This window comes from Chrysochloris asiatica, unplaced genomic scaffold (assembly GCF_000296735.1).
Source record: "Chrysochloris asiatica unplaced genomic scaffold, ChrAsi1.0 scaffold00262, whole genome shotgun sequence".
Classification (NCBI taxonomy): domain Eukaryota; kingdom Metazoa; phylum Chordata; class Mammalia; order Afrosoricida; family Chrysochloridae; genus Chrysochloris; species Chrysochloris asiatica.
This window is the reverse complement of record NW_006408780.1, coordinates 868,932-892,228: the sequence shown is the minus strand read 5'-3', so window position 1 is coordinate 892,228 and position 23,297 is coordinate 868,932. Positions and strand designations below refer to the sequence as shown.

Here is a 23,297-nt window from a genome sequence, read left to right as displayed (position 1 = left end):
TGTGTTGGAGCCCTGCTTCCCAGAAGAGTGTCTCATATATACAAAGTGCTTAGTGTTCGCTTATTGAATGAGTGAAGGAACAACTTGCTTGTTCTTGTAGTACTTAATCGGACTGCTGTTACTGTTTTTTATTTTTACTGCTGGTGTTTCTTTCAAGAAGTATCTTCTGTTCTTCTAGCTGTTCCAGGCTGGTCTGTTTGTCATTTCAAGTGGAAATTTCCCACCTCAGAATATTCTGGATGGGGATCAGGATTTCACCTATCAGCCAACTAATTTTTGAAAAAGGGCCTAAGTATATTGCATGGGGAGGAGATAGTCTCTTCAACAGATGGTGATGGCAGAACTGAAAAGTGATACGCAAAAGATTGAAACAAGACCTTTACCTCATGCCTTAAACAAAAACCAATTAAACATGGATTAAAGACCTAAATGTGAATCCCAGAATTATAAAGGTCATCCATGAAAAAATAGGGACAAATATGACGGCTCTAATACAGGGAATACACGGACTAGCAAACATTTTGAAAATTACACAAACAAAATAGATGATTGGGACATATTAAAAATTAAAAACTTATGTGCATCAAAATACTTCACTAAAAGAGTAAAAAGGGAACCCACAGATTGGGAAAAAGTCTTTTGCAACAACGCATCAGACAAGGGACTAATTTCTAAAATGTATAGGAAGCTATAACACCTCTACAAGAAAAAGACAAATAACCCAGTTGAAAAATGGGCACAGGACATGAGTGCCCACTTCACCAAAGAGGAGATTCAGGCAGCCAACAAGGATATGAAGAAATGTTCATGAGAGCTCTGGTAGCGTAGTGGTTACGAATTGGGTTGCGACCCGCAAGGTCAGCAGTTCGAAACTACCAGCGGTTCCGCGGGAGAAAGATGAGGCGATCTGCTCCCGTAAAGATTTACAGCCTCGGAAACCCTGTACAGGGTCGCTATGAGTTGGAACCGACTCCATGGCACATAACAGCAACAACAACAACAACTAGCCATTAGAGAGATGCAAATCAAAACAACAATGAGATATCATCTCACACCAGCAATTAACAGTGAAGATCTAAAAAGTAGAGGACAATACATGCTGACAGGGATGTGGAGAGAGTGGGACGCTCCTGCATTGCTGGTGGGATTGCAAAATGGTCCAACCTCTCTGGAAAGCAATATGGCGCTTCCTCAGAAAGTTGGAAATAGAAATGCCTTATGATCCAGCAATTCCTCTATTTGGTATTTATCCACAAGAAATACGAGCCATAACACGAGAAGATATATGCACACCAATGTTCATAGCAGCACTATTTACAATAGCAAAAAGATGGAGACAGCCTAAGTGCCCATCAACTGAAGAATGGATAAACAAACTGTGGTACATACACACAATGGAATATTATGCTACCTTGAAGAATAACAGGCTGCAAGCCACCGCATAACATGGATGAACCTTAAGGACATTATGCTGACTGAAATAAGTCAGTCACAAAAGGAGAAATACTGCATAGGACCATTATTGTAAAAGATTAAGAAAAAGTACCTATACTAAAAGGGAAAAAAAAAATCTTTGCTGGTTACCGGGATGTATGGGTTAGGATGAGGGGAGGGAGGGGAAGGTGGAGCACATGGTAGGGAATAGACACAGGATAGTTTGGGTGCTGGGGGGCGCACAATATACCAGAAGGGGGAGGAGAATGGAAGAACAAGGTGGATGGGAGAACATTTAGGCAGATTTGTAAGGGCTAAATGGGACAGAGGTAAATAATGATGTATGCTCAACGTTGGAAAAACAGGGCTCTGGGACACAGGGATTGAGGCATGGTTTCAATGGGTAAAAGAGGGGAAATAATGGTAAGATGCTTGGCTCTCTTTTGAATCTTGGTTTCCCTTGACTACTATTGTAAAATAGACACTTGAGGGGGAGATAAAGGAAACTACAAGTCTCACAAATGTTGTTGTTGTTGTTGTTAAGTGCCGTGGAGTCAATTCTGGCCCACAGTGACCTTATGCACAACAGAAAAAAACACTGCCCAGTCCTGTGCCATCCTCACAATTGCTACTATGCTTGATCCAATTTTTGCTGCTACTGTGCCAATCTATCTAGTTGGGGGACTCCCTCGTTTTTACTGTTCCTCACTTTACCATGTATAATGTCCTTCTCCAAGCATTGGTCCTCCATGGTATTATTCCAAAGTATGAGAGATCAAGTCTGGCCATCCTGGCTTCTAAGGAGCATTCTGGTTGTACTTCTTCCAACACAGATTTGTTGGTTCTTCTGGCAGTCTGTGGTACCTTTAATATTCTTCTCCAAAACCATAATTCAAATGCATCAATGCTTCTATGGTCTTCCTTATTCATTGTTCAACTTTTACATGCATATGTTGTTGTTGTTGCTAGGTGCCATTGAGTCACTACCAACTCATAGCACAACAGAATGAAACAATGCCTGGTCCTTGGCCAACCTCACAACTGTTGCCACACTTAAGCCCACTGATGTTGCCAGTTTGCCAATCCATTTCACTGGAGGTGTTCCTCTTTTACTCTGACCTCTACCTTACCAAACATGATATCCTTTCCCAGCGACTGGTCCCTCCTGACAATATGTCTGAAGTATGAGAGACGAAGTTTGGCCATCCTGCCTCCAAGGAGCACTCTGGCTGTATTTCTTCCAACACAAATCTGTTCTTTTGGCAGCCCATGGTACTTTCAATATTCTCCTCCAACACCATAACTCAAACGCATCAATTCTTTTACGATCTTCCTTATTCATTGTCCAACTTTCTCATGCATATGAGGTTATTGAAAATACCAAGGATGCTTGGGTCAGGCATCCTTAGTCCTCAAGCTGACATCTTTGCTTTTTAACACTTTAAACAGGTCTTGTGCAGTAGATTTGCCTAATGCAATATGCCATTTCAATTCTTAGCTGCTGCTTCCTCAGTGTTGATGGAAGTCTTTGACAACTTCAATCTTTTCTCAAGTGATAAGAATGCTGTTTATTGGTCCAGTGGTGAGGATTTTTGTTTTCTTTACATTGAAGTGCAATCCATACAGAAGGCTATGGTCTTTGATCCTCTTCAGTAAGTATTTTAAGTCTTCTTCACTTTCAGCAAGCAAGGTTGTATCATCTGCATATCACAGGTTGTTAATGAGTCTTCCTCTATTCCTGATGTGTTTTTCTTCATATAACCCAGCTTCTCGAATTATTTGCACAGCATACAGATTGAATAAATAGTGTTACAGAATACAACTTATCTCACACATTTCCTAATTTTAAGCCATTCAGTGTTCACATGTTCTGTTTGAACAACTGCCTCTTGGTCTATGTACAGGTTCCTCATGAGCACAATTAAGTCTTCCAGAATATTCAAACTTCACAATGTTGCCCATAGCTTGCCATGATCCACACAAATGAAAGCCTTTGCGTAGTCAATAAAGCACAGGTGTTTATATTTTCTGCTTTCTTTCATATTTTCTGCTTTCAACTATGATCCATCTGACATCAGCTATGATATCCCTTGTTCCACGGCCTCTTCTGAATCCGTCTTGAACCTCTGGACATTCTCTGTCAATGTATGCTTGCAGCTGTTTCTGTATTACCTTAAGTAAAACTTTACTCACACGGGATAGCAAAGATATTGTCCAATGATTTCTGCATTCCATTGGGTCATCTCTCTTTGGAATGGCCACATACATGGATCTCTTTCAACCAGCTGGCCAGATAGTTGTCTTCCAAATTTCTTGGCATAGCTGAGTGAGTGTCTCCAGTGCAGCCTCACTTTCTTGAAAGATTTCAATTTATATTCCATCAATTCCCAGTGTCTTGTTCTTTGCCAATTCCTTCAACGCACCTTGGACTTCTCTCCCGTCAATATAAATGGCTCTTGATCATATGCTACTTCTTGAAACAGTTGAATATTGACCATTTTCTTTTCGTACAGTGACTCTGTGTATTCCTTTCATCTTCTTTTGATGCTTTCTGCATCATTCAATAATTTTCCCAGAGAATCCTTCAATAACAAAAGTCGAGGCTTGAATTTTTTCTTAAAGTTCCCTCAGCTTGAGAAATGCTGAGTGTGCTCTTTTTGGTTTTATAACTCCAGATCTTTGCACATTTCATTGTAATATTTGACTTTGTCTTCTCGAGCTGATCTTTGAAATTTTCTGTTCAGCTATTGTACCTCCTCATTTCTTCCATTTGCTTTAGAATCTGCTGGAGAGCAAGCTTCAAACTCTCTCTGACATCCATTTTGATATTTTCCTTCTTTCATTTCTTCTTATATACATTTTGCTTTCTCCCTGTATGATGTTCTTGATGTCATCCCACAACTCTTCTGGACTTTGGTCTTTTGTGTCTAATGTATTAAATCTGTTCTTTAGATGATCTCTAAATTCAGGTGGGATATATCCAAGGTCATATTTCGACTCTCATGGGCTTGTTTTCATTTTCTTCAGTGTCAAGTCTGAATTTGTATATGAGCAATTGATGGTCTATTCCACAATCTGCCTCTGGTCTTGTTTTGGCTGATGATATGGAGCTTTCCCACCTTCTCTTTCCACAGATGTAGTCAATTTGATTTCCATGTATTCTATCTGTGTATAATTCCATGTGTATAATCGTCTCTTATGCTGTCTAAAGAAAGTATCTGAAATGAACAAATCATTGGTTTTGCAGAATTTTATCATGTGATCTCCAGCATCATTTCTATCACCAAGGCCATATTTTCCAACTACTGAGCCTTCCTCTTTGTTTCCAACCTTGCATTCCAATCACCAGTAATGATCAATACATCTTGATTGCATGTTGGATCAGTTTCAGATTGAAGAAGTTGGTAGAATTCTTCTCTTTCCTCCTCACTGGCTTTAGTGGTTGGTGCATAAATTTGAATAATAGTGGTATTAACTCGTCTTCTCTGTAGGCGCATGGATATTATCCTATCACAGACAGCATTGTACCTCATGACTGATCTGGATAGGTTCTTTTTGACAATGAATGCAATACCATTTCTCTTCAATTTGTCATTTCCGGCATAGTGAACCAGATTCAAAATGGCCAATAGCAGTCCATATCAGCTCATGAATGCCTAAGATATTGATGTTTATGCATTCCATTTCATTTTTGACAACTTCCAATTTTCCTAGAATCATATCTCATACATTCCACATTCCAGTTATTAATGGATGTTTACAGCTGTTTCTCTTCATTTTGAGTTGTGCCCCATTAGCAAATGAAGGTCTCTAGGGCTTTACTCCAATGGGTTTTACTCCATTTGCATCATCATAGTCTACTCTACTTTGAGGAGACAGCTCTTTGTATTTTGGGTGCCTTCCAACCTGAGGGGTTCATTTCCTGGCACTATATCTGACAGTGTCTCTTTGCTAGCCATAGATTTTCAGTGACTAAATATTCAGAAGTAGTATGTCTCTCCTTCTTCCTAGTCTGTCTACGTCTGGAAGTTCATCTGAAACCTGTCCACTGTGGGTGACCCTGCTGGTATTTAAAATACCCATGGCATAGCTTCCAGAATCACAGTAACTCACAAGCCACCACAGTACGACAAACTGACAGATGAGTGCTGGACATGTATATGAGGCTACTGAAAACACCATGGCTTGGGTCAGGTGCACTTTAGTCCTCAAGCTGATATCTTTAGTCTTGAACACTTTAAAGCCCAGAAATGCAATATGTTTTTTTTGATTTCTTGACTGCTGCCTCCATGAATGTTGATTGTGGATTCACAAAAACTAAAGTCTTTGACAACTTTAATCTTTTCTCGATTTATCATGATGCTTTTACTGGTCCAATGGTGAAGATTTTTGGTTTCTTTACATTGAGGTACAACCCATACTGAAGGCTGTGGTCTTTAATCTTCACCTGTAACTTATTTTAAATCCTTCTCACTTTCAGCAAGCAAGCAAGGTTATATCATCTGCATATCACAGGTCATTAATGAGTCTTCCTCCAAACCTGATGTCACATTTTTCTTCATATAATCGAGTTTCTCAGATTATTTGCTCAGCAAACAGATTGAGTAAGTATGGTGAAAGGATACAATTCTGACGCACATCTTTCCTGATTTTAAACCATTCAGTGTCCACGTGCCCTGTTTGAATGATTGCCTCTTGGTCTATGTACAGTTTTCTCATGAGCACAATTAAGTGTTCAGGAATACTCATATTTGGCAATATTGACCATAGCTTGTCATGATCCACACAATCAAAAGCCTTTGCGTAGTCAATAAAGCATAGGTAAAACATCTTTCTGGTATTTTCTGCTTTCAACCAAGATCCATCTGACATCAACAAAGATACCCTTCACTCCATGTTCTCATCTGCATCTGGCTTGAACCTCTGGCAGTTCCCTGTCAATGTACTATTGCAGCCATTTAAATATTATCCTTAGCAAAAGCTTACTTGCATGCAGTATTAACGATATTGTCCAATGATTTCCACATTCCATTGGGTCACCTCTCTTTGGAATTGGCACAAATATGAATCTTTTCCAATCAGTTGACCAGGTGGCTGTCTTCCAAATTTCTTGTCATAGATGAGTGAGTGCATCCAGTTTTACATCAGTTTGTTGAAAAATTCAATCTGTAATTTATCAAGTTCCTGGAGTCTTGGTCTTTGCCAATGCCTGCAGTACACATTGGACATTTTCCTTCACTACCATTGGCTCTTGATCATATGCTACCTCTTGAAATGATTAGACTTTGACCATTTATTTTTGGTACAGTGACTCTGTGTATTCCTTCCATCTTCTCTTGATGCTTTCAGTATCACCTAATATTTTGCCCAGAGAATCCTTTAGTATTGTGAGTTGAGGCTTGTATTTTTTCCTCAGTTCTTTCAGCTTGAGAAATGCTGAGCATGTTCTTCTATTGTAGTTTTCTAACTTCGGGTGTTTGCATGTTTCACTATGATATTTGACTTTGCTTCTTGAGCTGTCCTTTGAAAATTTCTGTTCTTTTACCTCCTCATTTCTTCCATTTGCGTTAGTCAACAAAAAGGTCATTATTATTATTATTATTATTTTGTAGTTCCCAGAATCTTTTTTTAAAAAAGTTTTTATTGTGAATTGAGTGAAAATTTGCAGGGCAGATCATCAGTTTTGCACTTAACAAATCTTACACCTTGTTTCATTACAATGATTATAATCCCCTCCATGTACCATCAGTTAACAGTATTTCTGTCTATTCATTTTAGCTCTTTTTTTTAAACACTCAGGCATATATAATAATTTACACCACCAAATGGTACATTCTGAAAGTTTGCCTCCTGGCCACGAGCTCTTAGTCCCTCTCTTCCCATGAATCTAGAGCCCTCAGCTGCTCCCTCTCTCCATGTCCTCATCTCTGCCTCCATCTCTGGTGTTGCTGCTTCTCTGGATAAGGTCTCTCATTCCACTTGTACTCTTCTCCATTGATGGTCCTTGGGTCCTTTGTTTCTGTACTGTAAGATTAACTACTCCCCCATTTTTGTTACAAAACATCTGCCTTTATAATTGTGACAGTTGAAATGTCATGATAACAATTACTCACTATTGAATCATAAAAATCTTATCTCTATCTCTTTCACCAGACCCATCTAGACAAGATGAAAACTATTCAGTGGGGACTTTATCTTCCCTCACACACTCTTAAACTAAACTCCCTCTTGAAACCTTGTAAGCCAGTCACTTTGTGCCTTTATCGCCCCCTCATTTTAGGTAGCCAATGTCTAACTTGCTTGTCCCTATCTACCCTGTGTACAGAGCTGATAGCATTGATACTTGATGTGAAGACTCCGCCCCTCTCTGTTGGTATTTAGAGTTACTACCTCCATAAGTATAGGTCAAGTTCATCAAATTGTAGCAATTTACCCTTGTTTCCTTTATCAAAAATTGCATGGGTGTGTTTTTGTAAAATATCTTCCTGTAGTCGAGTTCTGATTATCAAGCCATCGAGGCTAGGTCAAATGGGTACTATCTGCAAGTTTGGGTGTTCTTGTGTGTCTCCCCTCACTTCATATCAGCTGGATGCTTCACTTTCAGCTCTAGCCATCTGTGGCTATGTCCTTTTCCATGGGCTCAGTGTCCCCAGGTCTCACCACACTTTGAACCAACCAGCCCTTCCTCTTCTCTCTCTCATCTCCAGGTCAACAGGAGTCTATGGAACATGGTTGAACTCAGCCCATTTCTTCATTGCTGCCTTTCCCCCTCTTCCACCCACCAGTAGACCAATGTGGTCATCAGCAAACTTACATGCCTGCTTATGTGTTCCCTTTGAGTTTCAGTCTTAGAGGGGGTTTGTCCTGAAGGAACTTGACTTTTTGCCTTAATGGCTTCCGGGCAAACAACTTGCTTATTCTTGTAGTAGCCAGTCATACTGCCATTTTTGTTCTGGGTTTTTCCTGATGATCTTCTTTGAAGATGTATGTTCTGTCACTCTAGGTGTTCCTGGCTGGTCTGCTTGTCCTTTCTAGTGGGTATGTCCTACCTCAGAAGGTTCTGGATGGGGCTCAGGATTCCACCTAAGGTCCTATACACTGCAAAGGCTGCGCAAGAGGCCTGTTTCACTGGGCAAGTTTTAGAGCCCCTTTTAGGTATTCCAATCAGTTATAGGCTGAAGACAGGCTTACAAGCTTTCTGTAATCATGTTTCCCAACATTCCTTTCTATCCCACTCAAGTGTCTACTTTACAATAGTAGGGAAGGGAAACCAACATTCATAAGACAGTCAAGCACCTTACTATTATTTCCCCTCTTCAAACTATGCCTCAATCCATGTATCCCAGAGCCCTGTTCTTCTAAGATTGAGCATGCATCAGTATTTACCTCTGTCCCACTTAGACCATGCAAACCTGTCTCAGTGTTCCCCTATCTATCTACCTTGTTCTTCCACCTCCCCCACTTCTGGTATTGTCCTCCCCAACACCCAAACTATGATGAGTCTGCCCTTACCCTGTGCTCTACTATCACTTCCCACCACCTCTCCCAAACCGCCAACCCCAACCCCACCGGTAACCAACAAAGAAATTCCCTCCCCCCCTTTAATACGGGTATCATTTCTTAAGCTTTTACAATAAAGGTCTTATAAGGGTATTAAATTTAAAGCAATTATCATAACAGTATCTAGTATATTTTTTAAAAATTAAGTATAGATATGTTGTTGTTGTTAAGTGTCATCAAGTCAGTTCCGACCCATAGCGACCCTGTACAGGGTTTCTGAGGCTGTAAATCTTTATGGGAGCAGAAAGCCTCATCTTTTTCCCATGGAGCGACTGGTAGTTTCGAACTGCTGACCTTAAGGTTCGCAGCCCGATTCGTAACTACTACACTACCAGAGCTCCTTAAGTATAGATATAGAAGGTATAAAAAAAGACCCAAATAGAATGTCTATAAATGAAAAACTGTGATCTCTAGTATGAAAATATACTTTGTGCGATTAAGAACAGATATAACATGTAAGAAAAAAAAAAGGTTAATTAACTCATGGGCATAGTAATAGAAACTATATAAATTGAAACAAAAAAAAAATTAAAGCAAATATTTTTTCAGAGTGTTGTGGAACAAACCCAAGTGACCTATTATATGCAATTGTGACTGCTAAATAATCACCAATACTTTTCCAAATGTGATGAAAGCAGCTGGTGAGTTTGAACCGCAGACCTTGCGATTCAAATGATCTTGCAGTCCAGTGTTTATCCTACAGTGCCACAACAGGACTCCCAAATAAACCCACAGGTCTAAGAAACTTAATTTTAAAGATGATCAGCTATTTAAACAAAAACAATAAAATATACTATGGGATTTATAACTTATGCATAAGCAAAAGTATGGCAACAAGACCATAAAGGCAAAGAACTGAAAGTATACTAATGTAAAGTTTTTATACTATAGGTGAAATCATAAATGAGGTAAGTAAAAAATTATTGTTCCTAGCGTTCCAGTTCATACATACATGATTTATTTCAAACAAAAAATGCATTTAAATAAGTCTCTGTGGTCAGTGAATGGATGCAGACAAGTCCTTTCAGTAATACACTTGTCTATGAGTCCTGGTGTGGTGCTGTAGGATAAGCACTGGACCACAAGGTGGTTTGAACTGAAGGTTGGTGATTCAAACTCACTAACAGTTCCTTGGAAACCCTATACATGGTTACTATGAGTCAGAACTGACTTGACGGCACTTAACAACAACCGTGTATTCTTAAGATGCCTTCAAAAATAGAATCAGTCAAAATAATGACCTCTGAGGGCATCTGCTGGGCCAGTTAGATTGAAGGCAGAGAGGTCAGCTCAGAAGGTTATGGTGATTGTTTGGGGTGGGAGGGTTGCAAAGGTATAATCTTGATAGATTTTCTTGAAGAACACATGATGCTGTCGTTATTAAGTGCCTTCGAATGGATTCTGACTCATAGCAACCCTATATAGGGCTCTTGAGGAGCGGCTGGTGAGCTTAACCAGCTGACCCTAAGTTTCAAATTGGCCTTACAGTCCAGCACATTAATCCACAGCATCACACCAGAATTCCATAGGGGTTTAAGTTTTATGAAAACTGGAAACGAATTGATGAGAAAAAGGCCAGGAAGTTGTGCCAAGGAAAGTTTTTTCCCATCATGAATGCACCTGCTCATTCTTCAAGGGTAGCAAGGGCTACCCTTGCTACAAGAATGTCATTGGGAAGCATTACCTCATTCATCCTACAGCTCTGATCTTGCCTGTTCAGACTTACTTTTGTTTGAGAAACTCAAAGAATATTTAAAAGGAACATGATTTGTATCCTTCAAGGATGCCCAAATTGTTATTTTGATGTGTTACAAATCAAAGAGCGTAGAATGTAATTTGGGGGATTGGAGAAGGAAGGCTAGAGAGATGGAAATTAAATTTTCTATTCATTTTATTAATCAATATTAAATTGATATTTAAATAATAGACTAGATTTCAGAGCAAAGAACAGTACCAGGGTTTTTTGGTTTTTTTTAAAAGTCATTTCTAAACACTTCTGCCACTAATAAAAGAGCTTTAAAATGCATTAGGCAAAACCTGCAAAGTGATAGAGGAGATAGACCTGCAAAGAGAAAGAGAAAAATCCATATGCATAGTTAGAGACTTCAATACTCCTCTCAATAATTGGAGTCCTGGTGAGGCACTGTAGGGTAAGCACTGGACTGCTAAATGGAAGGTTGGTGGCTCCTCCTCAGAAGCTGATATTGTTTGATAATTTCCACCTTTCTTTGTAATAGACACAAATGCGGTTCTCTTCCAATCAGTTGGTCAGGTAGCTGTCTTCCAAATTTCTTGGCGTAGACAAGTGAGTGCTTCCAGTGTTTCATCAGTTTGTTGAACCATTTCAATTGGTACTCTGTCACTTCTTGGAGCCTGGTTTGTCACTAATACCCTCACTGCAGCTTGTACTTTTCCCTTCAGTACCATCAGTTCATATGTAACCTCCTGAAATGGTTTTTGGTATAGGACTCTGTGTCTTCCTTGTATCTTCTTTTGATGCTTCCTGCATTGCTCAGTATTTTGCCCACAGAATACTTCAACTTTTCAAGCCAAGACAATGTTTCACTGTTATTCATAAGATGGTCAAGGGTAAATTCCTCAGAAGTGGACTGACTATGTCTTCTTCGTAATCTAGTCTTAGTCTGAAAGCTCCACTGAAACCTGTTTAACATGGGTGACCCACTGGTATTTGAAACACCAGTGATAAAGCTCCCAGCATCACAGCAACACATAAGTCACCACAGTGTGATAAATTGACAGACGTGTGGTGAATTCATTGTGAGGTACTATATATAGTAAATAATATAGTCCCTATCTTGATTGTGGTGATAGCTTCACAGCTGTGTCTATATGGCCACATTCATCTATACCTCAGCAAAGTTATTAAAATGAAGTCATGGTTCCTATTCCTGGCAATATGAGTAAGCACATTCTAGAAGGCACCTATGCAATTTAGACAGAATATAGAGAGCAGCAACCTGAAGACTGAAGAATTCCTAGTAGCAGGGAGAGTGGAGAAAGAGATCAGGATCTGAAACACCACCAAACAGGCAGTGAGTTTCCAATGTCCCTGGTCCTCCTATTGCTTGACCCCAGACACGGGGCCAGAGAGGGAAAGTATGTGGCAGAGTAGGTTCACTAAAGTCTCAGATTTCTGGCCTGAGGACTGTGAGAAAGAATGCCAGAAAACTAGAAATAACTGGGCACACGGAGGAGGAGAAGCTTGAGAAAGCAACATCATAGAGTTGTTTATACACTACTGGGCTCAGTCTCAGACTCTGCAGGCTTAGTTTTCATCCTTAACAACAGACTAAAGATTTTGAGACCTGAGCTAACTAACAGATACGACACTGCTCCATCCCCAGACTGATCACTGGCTGGTGACTCCATGGGAATAACTGAACAACAGTTCTGCAAAGACCAGAAAGTGAACATGCATTAGAACAACAGCCCGTGGGTGGTGGCTTTGAACTTATGGTCCAAACCTAACCAGGTTGATTGCTTATGAAAGTGAAAACGCCCCCATTGTAATAGGGTCAAAGAAGATCCAGAGTCTCATGACACAATCAGCAGATGCCAGTGTAGAGATGATACAGATGTTGGCATTATCTGACAAAAACTTTGAAAGGGATTATGTAAATCGTCCAGCAACTAGAGTGAATCGTTTTGAAACAAATAGAAGTATAGTCTCAGCAAAAACAACAAAAACCTCAACACTAAGAGACAAAAGACAGAAGATACAATGAAGAACTAAGAGAAAACTGTAGAACTAAACATACAGTAGTTGAAAGTTAAAAAATTCATCGGATGGTATTAATGTCAAGTGAAGATAACAGAGGAAAAGTTAATAATTTTGAGTACAAACAACAAATATCCAATCATGAATAAGAGAAAAAAAATAATTTGGAAAAAATGAAAAAAGAACAGCGCTTCCAGAACTTGTCAAACAATACTAAGAAGTTTAACGTTCATGTCATTAGTGTCAGGAGAAGGAGTGAGAGTTTGGTGCTGAAAATGTTACTTAAAGAAATAATTACAACTTGAAGCTGAAAACTTGCTAAATTTTATGCAAATGACATAACCCTAAAGAATCAAAAAGCTCAGCGAACCCCAAACAGAATAATTCTAAATAAATCCACAATCAGATACATATTGGCCACAATACTAAAGACAAAGGCAAAAATATGATGATTATAATAGTGCTGTTAGGTGTCATCAAGTCAGTTCTGACTCATAGTGACCCTATGCACAACAGAACGAAATCCTGCCTGCTCTTGTGCTAGCCTCACAAGTGGTACGTTTGAGTCTATTGCTGATGTCACTGTGCCAATCCACCTTGTTGGAGGTCTTCTTTTAGATGAGCCTCCACTTTACCAAGCATAATGTCCTTCTCCAGGGACTGGTCCCTCCTGATAACACGTCTGAGGTATGAGAGATGGAAACCATCCTGGTATCTAAGGTACATTCTGGCTGCACTTCTCCCAAGACAGATTTGTCTGCTGATTATAATAGTAGCTGGAGAAAAATGATGCATTACTTAGAATTCAAAGGATCGCAGTTTCTTATCAGAAACCATGCAAGCCAGGGGAGTGGCACATTATAGTTAAACTGTTGAAAGAGGAGAGTTCTCAACATAGAATTCTATATCCAGTGAAACCATCCTTCAGGAATGAAAGTTCGCAGATGAAGAAAAGCCAAAAGAATTTGTGGACAGAGATTTGGTAAAGGAAGTTCTTAAAAAAAAACAAAAACAAAAAAATACAGATCTGAAGCATCAGGAATGATAGATTAATGTCATAGATTGCATTGTCCCCCCCCCCCCCAAAAAAAAAGTTATGATAAAAGCCATAACCAAACAACTTGAAGGAGTGAGTTACTGAGCTTGAGGGCTTAGAATTATAGTCTCTGGGGACACCTAGGCCAATTAGCATAACATAATCTGCAAAAATAATGTTCCACATCCTACTTTGGTGAGTAGTGACTAGGGTCTTAAAAGCTTGACACTGGTCATCTAAAACACAACTACTGGTTTTTCCTTTTCTGGAGCAAAAAAGAGTGAAGAAAATCAAAGATGTATGGAAACAATTACTCCAATAAACTAATGAGCACATCAACCACACAACCACACAGCCACTCCAATGTCACCAGAACTGGATGGTGACGGGCAGCCTCTACTGACCGCTGTGATTGGGATCACAACAGAAGATCCTGGACAGACTGGGAGAAAAATTTAGAACCAAATTCAAACTTAAAAAAAGACCAGACCTACTGATAGAGATTGGTGGCATCCCCGAGACTGTGGTTGTTGGTGCTAAGTGTTGTCAAGTTGATTCCAATTCATAGAGACCTTGTGTGGTGTTTCCAAGGAGCGGCTGGTAGGTTTAAACTTCCAACCTTGCATTTAGAAGTCTAGTGTTTATCCTGCAGTGCCACACCTGGAATCTATGACACTTAGTCATCCTTTAAAGGTAGAAATCAATCACCTTGTAGCCAAACAATGGGCAGTCCTATAAAGTGAACAATTAACCACACAAGACCAAAAGGGCAGCATTTGCAGAAAAGTGAAGTTCAAAAGGCAGGAAAGAAGGCCAAGAGGAACTGAGCACCCATGGAGGAAGTGGGGAAATGCTGTTACATTGAGGGAGATGCCACTAATGCTATGGAACAAAATATATATAAAGTGAATGGAAAACGAATTTGTCCTTGAAATTTTCACCCAAACCACATACAAACAAAAATAAAAGTAATGGCAAAGTCCTGTTGTTGTTAGACGCCGTCAAGTCAGTTCCAACTTAAAGTGACCTGATGCACAACAGAGTGAACCACTGCCCGGTCCTGTGCCAGCCTCACAATTGTTGTGTGTTTGAGCCAGCCCACTGTTGCTGTCACTTGTTGGGGGGTCTTCCTCTTTTTCACTTTCCCAAGCATGATGCCCTTTTCTAGGGAACGTCCTGTCTGGACTTCTTCCAAGGCAGATTTGTTTGTTCTTCTGGCAGTCCAGAGTACTTTCAGTATCTTTGCCGACACCATAATTCAAATGCATCCATTCTTCAGTCTTCCTTAATCATTGCCCAGCTTTCACGTGTCTGAGTTCATTGAAAGTATCACGGTTTGGGTCCGGCACACAGTAGTCCTCAAACTGACATTCTTGTTCTTTAACATTTTAAAGAAGTCTTTTGCAGCACAATTACTTAACACAACATGTCCCATGAGTGTTGATTGTAGATCAAAGTAAAATGAAATGCTTGACAACTTCAATCTTTTCTCCACTTATTATGATGTTGTTTATTGCTCCAGTTGTGAGGATTTTAATTTTCTCAACATTGAATTGTAATCCATACTGAAGGCTGTATTCTTTGATTTTCATCAGCAAGTGAAAATTCAAGTCCTCTTCACTTTCAGTAAGCAAGGTTGTGTCATCTGATAGCTCAGGTTGTTAATGAGCCTTCCTCAAACTCTGATGCCATGTTCTTACAGTGCAACTTCTCTGATTATTTTCTCAGCATACAGATTGAATAAGTACTGTGAAAAGATTCAACCCTGACACACACCTTTCCTGATTTCAAAACATGCAGTAAGTATATCCCCTGTATCAATGTCTGCCTCTGCGGGAGCAAAGTAAGTGCTCTGGAATTCTCATTCTTTACAATGTTACCCATAGTTTGTTATCATCTGCACAATAGAATACTTTTGAATAATCAGTAAGGCACAATTAAATTTTTTCTGATATTCTCTGCTTTCAGTCAAGATCCATCTGATGTCAGCAATGATATAGCCCTAGTTCCATGTCCTCTTCTGAATCCAACTTGCTTTTCTGGTGGCTCCTTGTTGACGTACCACTGCCACCATGTTTGCATTATCTTCAGCAAATGGCCCTGTGAATATGAGCTTGATTAGAAATAGAGGTTTTCTTTTGTTATGTTGACGGTACCACACCAAAATAGGTTGGGTTGTGAACCTAATTCCTTTTGAGCGATATCTTTTAAAAACAGCAGAATAGACACAAAGACATACACAGAAGAAGACAGATGTCATGTGACGATATATCCACAAATAAGCAAAGAATGCCATGATACGCTAGGGTACAGAAACAGAAAAAGACAAATCTCTTCCTTTAGAGGAGAGAGACAGAGCTCGGTCCTATCAGTGCCCTGAATCTGGACTCCTACCCTCCCAAATGGACTCCTAGGGCGGTGCTGGAGGATAAGCACTGGACTGCTAATTGTAAGGTTGGTGGTTTAAATCCACCAGCCTTTCTTCAGTAACCCTATAGAGGGCCGTTATGAATCATGGGATTTAACTTGTCTATAACAGCACTCAGGACTCCTGGGGCGGCACTGGAGGATCAGTACTGGACTGTGAACCATAAGGTGGTGGTTCAAAACCACCAACCACTCTTTGGAAACCCAATAAATGGTCATTATGAGTGAGAACTGAGTCAACAGCACTTAACAACAACAACAATCCTCCCAAAGTGGAGAGGAACATTATGCTTGGTAAAGTGAAGGGTCTGTGAAAAAGAGGAAGCCCCCAATGAAGTGGACTAGCACAATGACGGCAACAATGTTGACAGCACCTAATAACTCCAGCAGCAGCAGTCTCCCATACACGTGTGTCTGCAGAGCCACTCCCTTGTGCTATTTTGGCTACAGCAGCACTTGGAAACTAACAAGATGAGCAACAGGAAACTGTAAACATAGGGGTTAATATAATGGATATTGTCCCCTCTTAACTACTTTAAAATATGTTTGACGATTGGAAGAGAACCTCATAATGTTGGCTGGTTGGGTTTTCATTGTAAGTAGATGAAACATACAACTGTAACATGAAGGGAGGAGAGGAAAGAGACTTCATGGTGGTACGGGTTTCATAGTTCCCTTGAAGTGCTAAAATACTGATTTTATGGAAATATAAGTATGTATACTGTAATCCTTAGAAAAGTCACTAAAAATTCTACGTAGAGATACAGTAAAATCATAGCAGCTGAATTGAAACAGAATCTTTTTAAAAGGGACACAACCCAAAAGAAGGAAAGAGTAAGCAAACAGAAATGAAGAAAAGAAGGAATAAAAATAAAACGAGTAATAAATCTAAACACACCAATAATTAAATTAAACATAAAAGGTAACGCAGTGAAAACCTATTATAAGACAGAGATTAGCCCCAGAGATGGTGTGGCGCTGTGGGTTGATGCGCTGGACTGCAAAGTCAGTTTGAACTGCAAGGTTGGTGCTTCAGGCTCACCAGACACTCCTTGGAAACGATACAGGGTCGCTACGGATTGGGACCAACTCCATGGTACTTCACAACAACAGTTATATACTATCTACAAGAAACTCATTTAAAATACAATAATATGCCGTTATTGTGAAGTGCTGTGGACTCGATTCCGACTCCTAGAGACCCTGGTGAGTCTAAACTGCCAACCTTGTATATTGTTGTTGTTGTTAAGTGCCGTTGAGTCGGTTCTGACCCATAGCGACCCTGTATAGGGTTTCCAAGGAGACGCTGGTGAGCTTGAACTGCCAACCTTGCAGTTCAAATGGCTTTGCAGTCTGGTGCATTAACCCACAGAGCCACACCAGGACTCCTATATCTTTTGTTGTTGTTAAGTGCTGTCGAGTCGGTTCCGACCCATAGCAATCTTTCTCCCGCGGAGCGGCTGGTAGTTTCGAACCGCTGACCTTAAGGTTCGCAGCCCGATTCATAACCACTATGCTACCAGAGCTCCCCTATATCTTTAGGGGAGCAGAAAACCTCATCTTTATCCCATTAATAGATTCGAACTGCTGACCTTGTGGTTATCAGCCCAGTGTGTACACCATCAGAGAGCCTTTATTTTGCCCATAGAATTCTTTAATATTGCAACCTTGTTGTTGTTGTTAAGTGCCGTCGAGTCGGTTCCGACCCATAGCGACCCTGTACAGGGTTTCCGAGGGTGTAAATCCTTACGGCAACCTTAGGCTTGAATTTTTCTCCTCCTGTTCTTTCAGGTTGAGAAATGTTGAGCATGTTCTTCCCTTTTGGTTTTCTAACTCCAGATCTTTGCACATTTCAAAGTTGCACTTTGTCTTCTCAAAGTGCCCTTTGATCTTTTCTGTTCAGCTCTTGCTTCACCATTTCTTCTAGTCACTTTAGTTTCTCTAAGCTTGAGAACAAGTTTTTAGAGTCTCTCCTGGTATCCATTTTGGTCTTTTCTTTCTTTCCTGTGTTTTAAATGACCTTTTGTTTTCTTCATTTATGGTGTTCTTGATGTCATCCAGTAACTCCTCTTGTCTTTGGTCATTAGTGTTAATGTATAAAATCTGTTCTTGAAACGGTCTCTAAATTCAGGTGGGATATACTCAAGGTCATATTTTGAACTTGTTGTCATTTTCTTTAGCTTCAACCTGAACTTGCATATAAGCAATGATGGTCTTTTCCACAGTCATCTTCTGTCCTAGTTTTAGCTGATGATATTGAGCTTCTCTGTTGCCTCTTTCCACAGATGTAGTCAATTTGATTCCTGTTGTTCCATCTGGTGAGGTCCACATGTATAGTCACTGTTTATGTTGTTGAAAATGGTGGATTCCGTAAATAACTCCTCAAAGACATGTAGCATCAACTAAGAGACAGGGACAAGGGAATCCAGCACCTGCTTTCAGATGAGGTAGTCTGGGGTTAGTCAGCAGCATAAAGACCACAGAAGCACTTTCTAAAGTGTGACACGAGAATGAGACACTTCTGAAGTGGCTGCAGGCCAGGGAGACAGCTGATGCCACTCCAGAGAGTGGACACCTGGCATCTAAAAGGCCACAGCTTCCTGTAGTGCTGTGCAAAGTCCACCTACTTCTCTTCTTCACATGGTGACCACCTGAGTGAGGACCAGTAAGTGCCCTTTCTGCCTATCTATGTATCTTTATGTGCAAACACATAAATAGCATGAAAAGATACGTTCCATGCCACCACAGAGGTTACCCCTGGGATAGACAGACATTCTATGAAGGGATTTTTTATTATTTAAGATAAAAAACCTTCCTTGAATTTCATTACAATGAATATATATTTGTATTTACATATACATATACTTACTCCTCACTTATCAACATGGTTAGGTTCCAAAGATTAGGTTGCTATGTGAGAAATTTGCATTATGTAAAAATAAAGGACCACTACATCATTGCCTAGCTGCCACTTTACATCATTATATAGCTGTCAAATACCATAACTATTAAATCAATGAGAATCACAGCCTGACCACTGTGAATTGTCACAGCCAACATTGATTTTGCCTAGCACTTCGGTGCTCACAAATGGCAAACACACAAAGGCACAGCATAGTCAGATTGCTAACTATTATTGTAAATGTGAAAGGTCAGAGAATAAGATAGTTGATAAGTGAAGAGTTAAGTATATTATATTGTTGTTGTTGTCAAATGCTATCGAGTTACTTCCAATTCATAGCGAGCCAGTGTAGGTCTGGGTCTCAGGAGTGGCTGCTGGTTTGAACCTTTGACCTAGTGGTTAGCAGCCCAATGCTTATGCTTGAAATCTAAATGTAGATTCAGATAGATAATTATTGATGTATAATCATATCAAGAAGAAGCCCTGGGGTTCAAATAGTTAAGTGCTCAGCTGCCAAACTAAAAGTTGGGTTTCACACCAGCAGCTCACAGAAGACAAGGCCTAATGATTTGCTCCCATAAAGATTGTTGGTGTTGTTAAGTACCGTTGAGTCAGTTACGACTCATAGTGACCCTGTATAGGGTTTCTAAGGAGCAGCTGGTGGGTTTGAACTGCCGACCTTGTGGTTCACAGTTGGGTGCTGATCCAACCAGAGGTTTTAGAAAACCTTACAAAGCAGTTCTCCTCTGTTACATGGGGTCGTTATGAGTGAGAACTGACTCGACAGCAGTCAACACCGTGATATCAAGAGACATTATGTGACATTTGAAAAGCACAGAACAGAATAATAGAGCTTCATTTCTGTAGAGAAATCCTATTCTGTAAATACATGTGCACAGAGAACATGCGAGGGGAAGGGACAGACACCGAATGGTGAGTGCAGCTAGGTCTGCATGGAGGGACAGTCAAACCTACACCCAAACCCATTTCCATGACCTCGATTCTGACTCTCGGTGAGCCTACGGGTCAGCATAGAACTGCCCCATGGGGTTTCCAAGGCTCTTGTCCTTACAGGAGCAGACTGCCACGTCTTTCTCCTGGGGAGCAGGTGGTGGCTTCAAACTACTGATCTTTCAGTTAGCAGCCAAGGGCTAAACCACTGTGCCACCAGGGCTCCTTGGTGGAACAACAGGCCACGTAATTTCATTTCTTTACATCTCTTTTGTATATTTAAGAACTTTTTTTTGTAATAAACTAAAGAAAACAATCTTTTGCTCAAAGACAGATGGCCATTTAACAATAGTTCAGCCCTTTAAGTGCTATTAAGCAGCATCATAAAAGCAAGCACATTTATAGTTTTTTCATCGGTGATGTTGTTGTTGTTGGCAAAAACTCGAGTTATTCATCAGAGCATAAGACAACTTTCTGGAAGTCGGAAGACACCTGCTCACCACAACCTGAGAACAAAGAGTGGGTGGGTAGAAGGGGTCCCTGTTCCCCTTGGCACCTGGGTACATAGTTTTCTCCACACGGAGACCCTCTACCCCTAACTTACTCATATGCTTCATGAGGGTAGGGCTCATCTGTGTTGTTCCCCCACTATGTTCCTAAAACAGAGTGGGGTGCTCCATAAACACTGACAGAATGAAGAGACAGAAGAAAGTCCCGTTTATAAGGATGGGGTCCCTGATAAGAGGAGAGCTTCATGTCCTAGGTGCCCAAGGAACACACATATTGACAGCACTTCAACTACAAGGTGAGGGGACCCGCATCTGCCAAAGAGCAGCTCACTTACGGGGTGCTTGGAGGAAAGTCTTCCAGTCACAGTTCCAGTCTGGTTCCACGTAGACGAAATGAAGCCCTTCATCAGTGAAAAAGAAATGTTGTAAACTCTGGACGACTCTATGCTAAATTCAGGGCTTCAAACTGCCTCCCACTAGGTCAGCCGTGGCCAGTGGAGCAAAATTGCAATGGTCTTGAATTTTTTAAATTGGGCTAAAGTGACTGTTATTGATTCATCTAAGACATAAAGCAATGACATCTGACTTGGCTACTGCAAATGGCTCCAGAGAAGAGCTGCAAATATAGGTGGGTTAGCACATGATTTGCTGCACAGCTTCCAGGGAAATGTAAGGTTTTAAGCCATCATGCCCAGGTATGCTGGACAGAGACTTACCAGATAGATAGATGCAAAAAATGGGGGTTTCTAGTTTCAAGAATATCAATGATTTCATCATTTGCTAAAACATTTAGGAATTACACATGTGCCTGAATTCCAACATAAACCATATTATGACACAGTATCTGTTTCTTCACTGTAGCATCAGTTACCTTCTTCAGGCACGCCAGCAGTCCATCTACAAAGGTTGACTTGAGTTTGTGAACCTAAAGTGCAAAAAGAAGAGGAATCATTAAAAAAAAAAAAAAAAAAAGCGGGGGGAGCAAGCTTCAGAGCGGTGTTTCAGGGAAGATGATTCCAGGCAGCCCAGAAACAATCTTCGGGGGTACCCAGAATTCAACGATGACCTACAGAGGAAGAGCTCACTCTTGCTTTAAGTAAATGTGATTTTAAGCAATTTTAGACTTATAGAAAAGTTGCAAAGATATATAGCTCCTGGATACTCCTCTCCATTTTTCCCGCTGGCACCACCTCCCCCCCCCTTACTTCTCCTTCAGTCTTTGCATTATTTTCAAAGAGAAAGGGGTCAATTTGGTGCCTGTGTGTGCTCCAGATGCATAATCTTAACCAAGATAGAGTAGGCCAAAGGTTCTGTAATAGTAGCACCAATGGTATGCTGTTGTATTGATAAAGGCCGTCGAGTTGGTTCCAACTCATAGCGACTCTGTATAGGGTTTCCGAGGAGTGGCTGGTGGGTTTGAACCGCCGACCTTATGGTTAGCAGTCCAGTGCAGTGGCAAAAGCTCTAACTGTGTCCCTGGCACAATGGAGAAATCCTGAAGCCAACAGCAGCTATCTGATGGAGAAAACATGAGTGGCTAGAGGAGGTGAGGGGAACCTGTTAATAAATCACCAGCCAGGCTTCATGCCAATGGTGAGACCCCGCACGGCATGCCACGTGGTGATTGGCCAGGCCCAGCAGGGATCAGAGGGAGGAGATAGCATTCTTATAACCTGTCTTCTACCCCAGACGTAGATGGACGGAAGTCTCCTACTGGAGTCACCCAACAGTAATTGCTGAGTGTTTCCGCTTGAAGCTTCATTCGTCTTCACCCAGTTGTTCCTGTTTGTTGTTGAGTGAATTCTAACTCAGCGACTCTATAGGATAGAGCAGAACTGCCCCAAAGGGCTTCCTTAGCTGTCTGTGATCTTTAGGGAAGGAGTCCTGGTGGGGCAATGGTTAAGCGTGTGGCTGCTAACCGAAAGGTTGGTGGTTCAAACCCAGCAGCCACTCTGCAGGAGAAAAGAGCCGGCAAGACCCGGCAATCTACAATGGTAAAGATTCCAACCTTGGAAATCCCATGGGGCTGTTCTATCCTGTCCTAAGAGACCACTCACAGCTGGAATTGAGTCAACAGCACACAACAACAATCTTTATAGCAGACTGCTGGGTCTTTTCTCCTTTCAGTCAGCAGCTGAGCGCTTATCCATTGTACCCCCAGGGCGCTTTCTTCTCCCATCAGCCTCCCTGGAATCACAGTGGTGAGCAGAGCTGACTGTAGACTTGGGCAAATTTATGCCAGAGCACGAGTAAGTGGAAAAGGCCAATCTGAAACCAAGAGAGTCAAAGCCCTCAGCTGCACTAAAACTGCTCTACCTGAAGACTCCTAGCAGCATCATTGGTAACTGTCTAAAATGCACTTTTGCTTTACAACACAGTCAGATTTGCTTCAGCCAGGATGGGACTCCCAAGAGTCTCACGTACCCCTTCCATCACCCATTATTTATAAGACCTCTATAACATACCTCCATTCCTGATGCCACATTTTTCTTCATAGAACCCAGCTTCTAGGGTTATTTGCTCAGCATACAGGTTGAATAAATATGGTGAAAGGATACAACCTTGTCACACACCTTTCCTAATTTTAAAACATTCAGTGTTCCCATGTTCTGTTTGAACAACTGCCTCTTGGTCCATGTATAGGTTCCTCATGAGCACAATTAAGTGTTCTGGAATACTCATCCTTCTCAATGTTGTCCATAGCTTGTCATGATCCATACAATCGAAAGCCTTTGTGTA

At 40.8% G+C, this 23,297-nt stretch overlaps 1 protein-coding gene across 1 annotated transcript in view; it reads right to left on the bottom strand.

The window, feature by feature from the left end:
• Positions 1–23,297, bottom strand: part of POLN (polymerase (DNA directed) nu) — a 243,508-nt gene that overhangs the window by 107,846 nt on the left and 112,365 nt on the right. Inside the window, 2 exon segments of the mRNA XM_006874123.1 lie at positions 20,894–20,959; positions 21,430–21,483. Of these exon segments, the coding sequence (XP_006874185.1) occupies positions 20,894–20,959; positions 21,430–21,483 (120 nt within the window).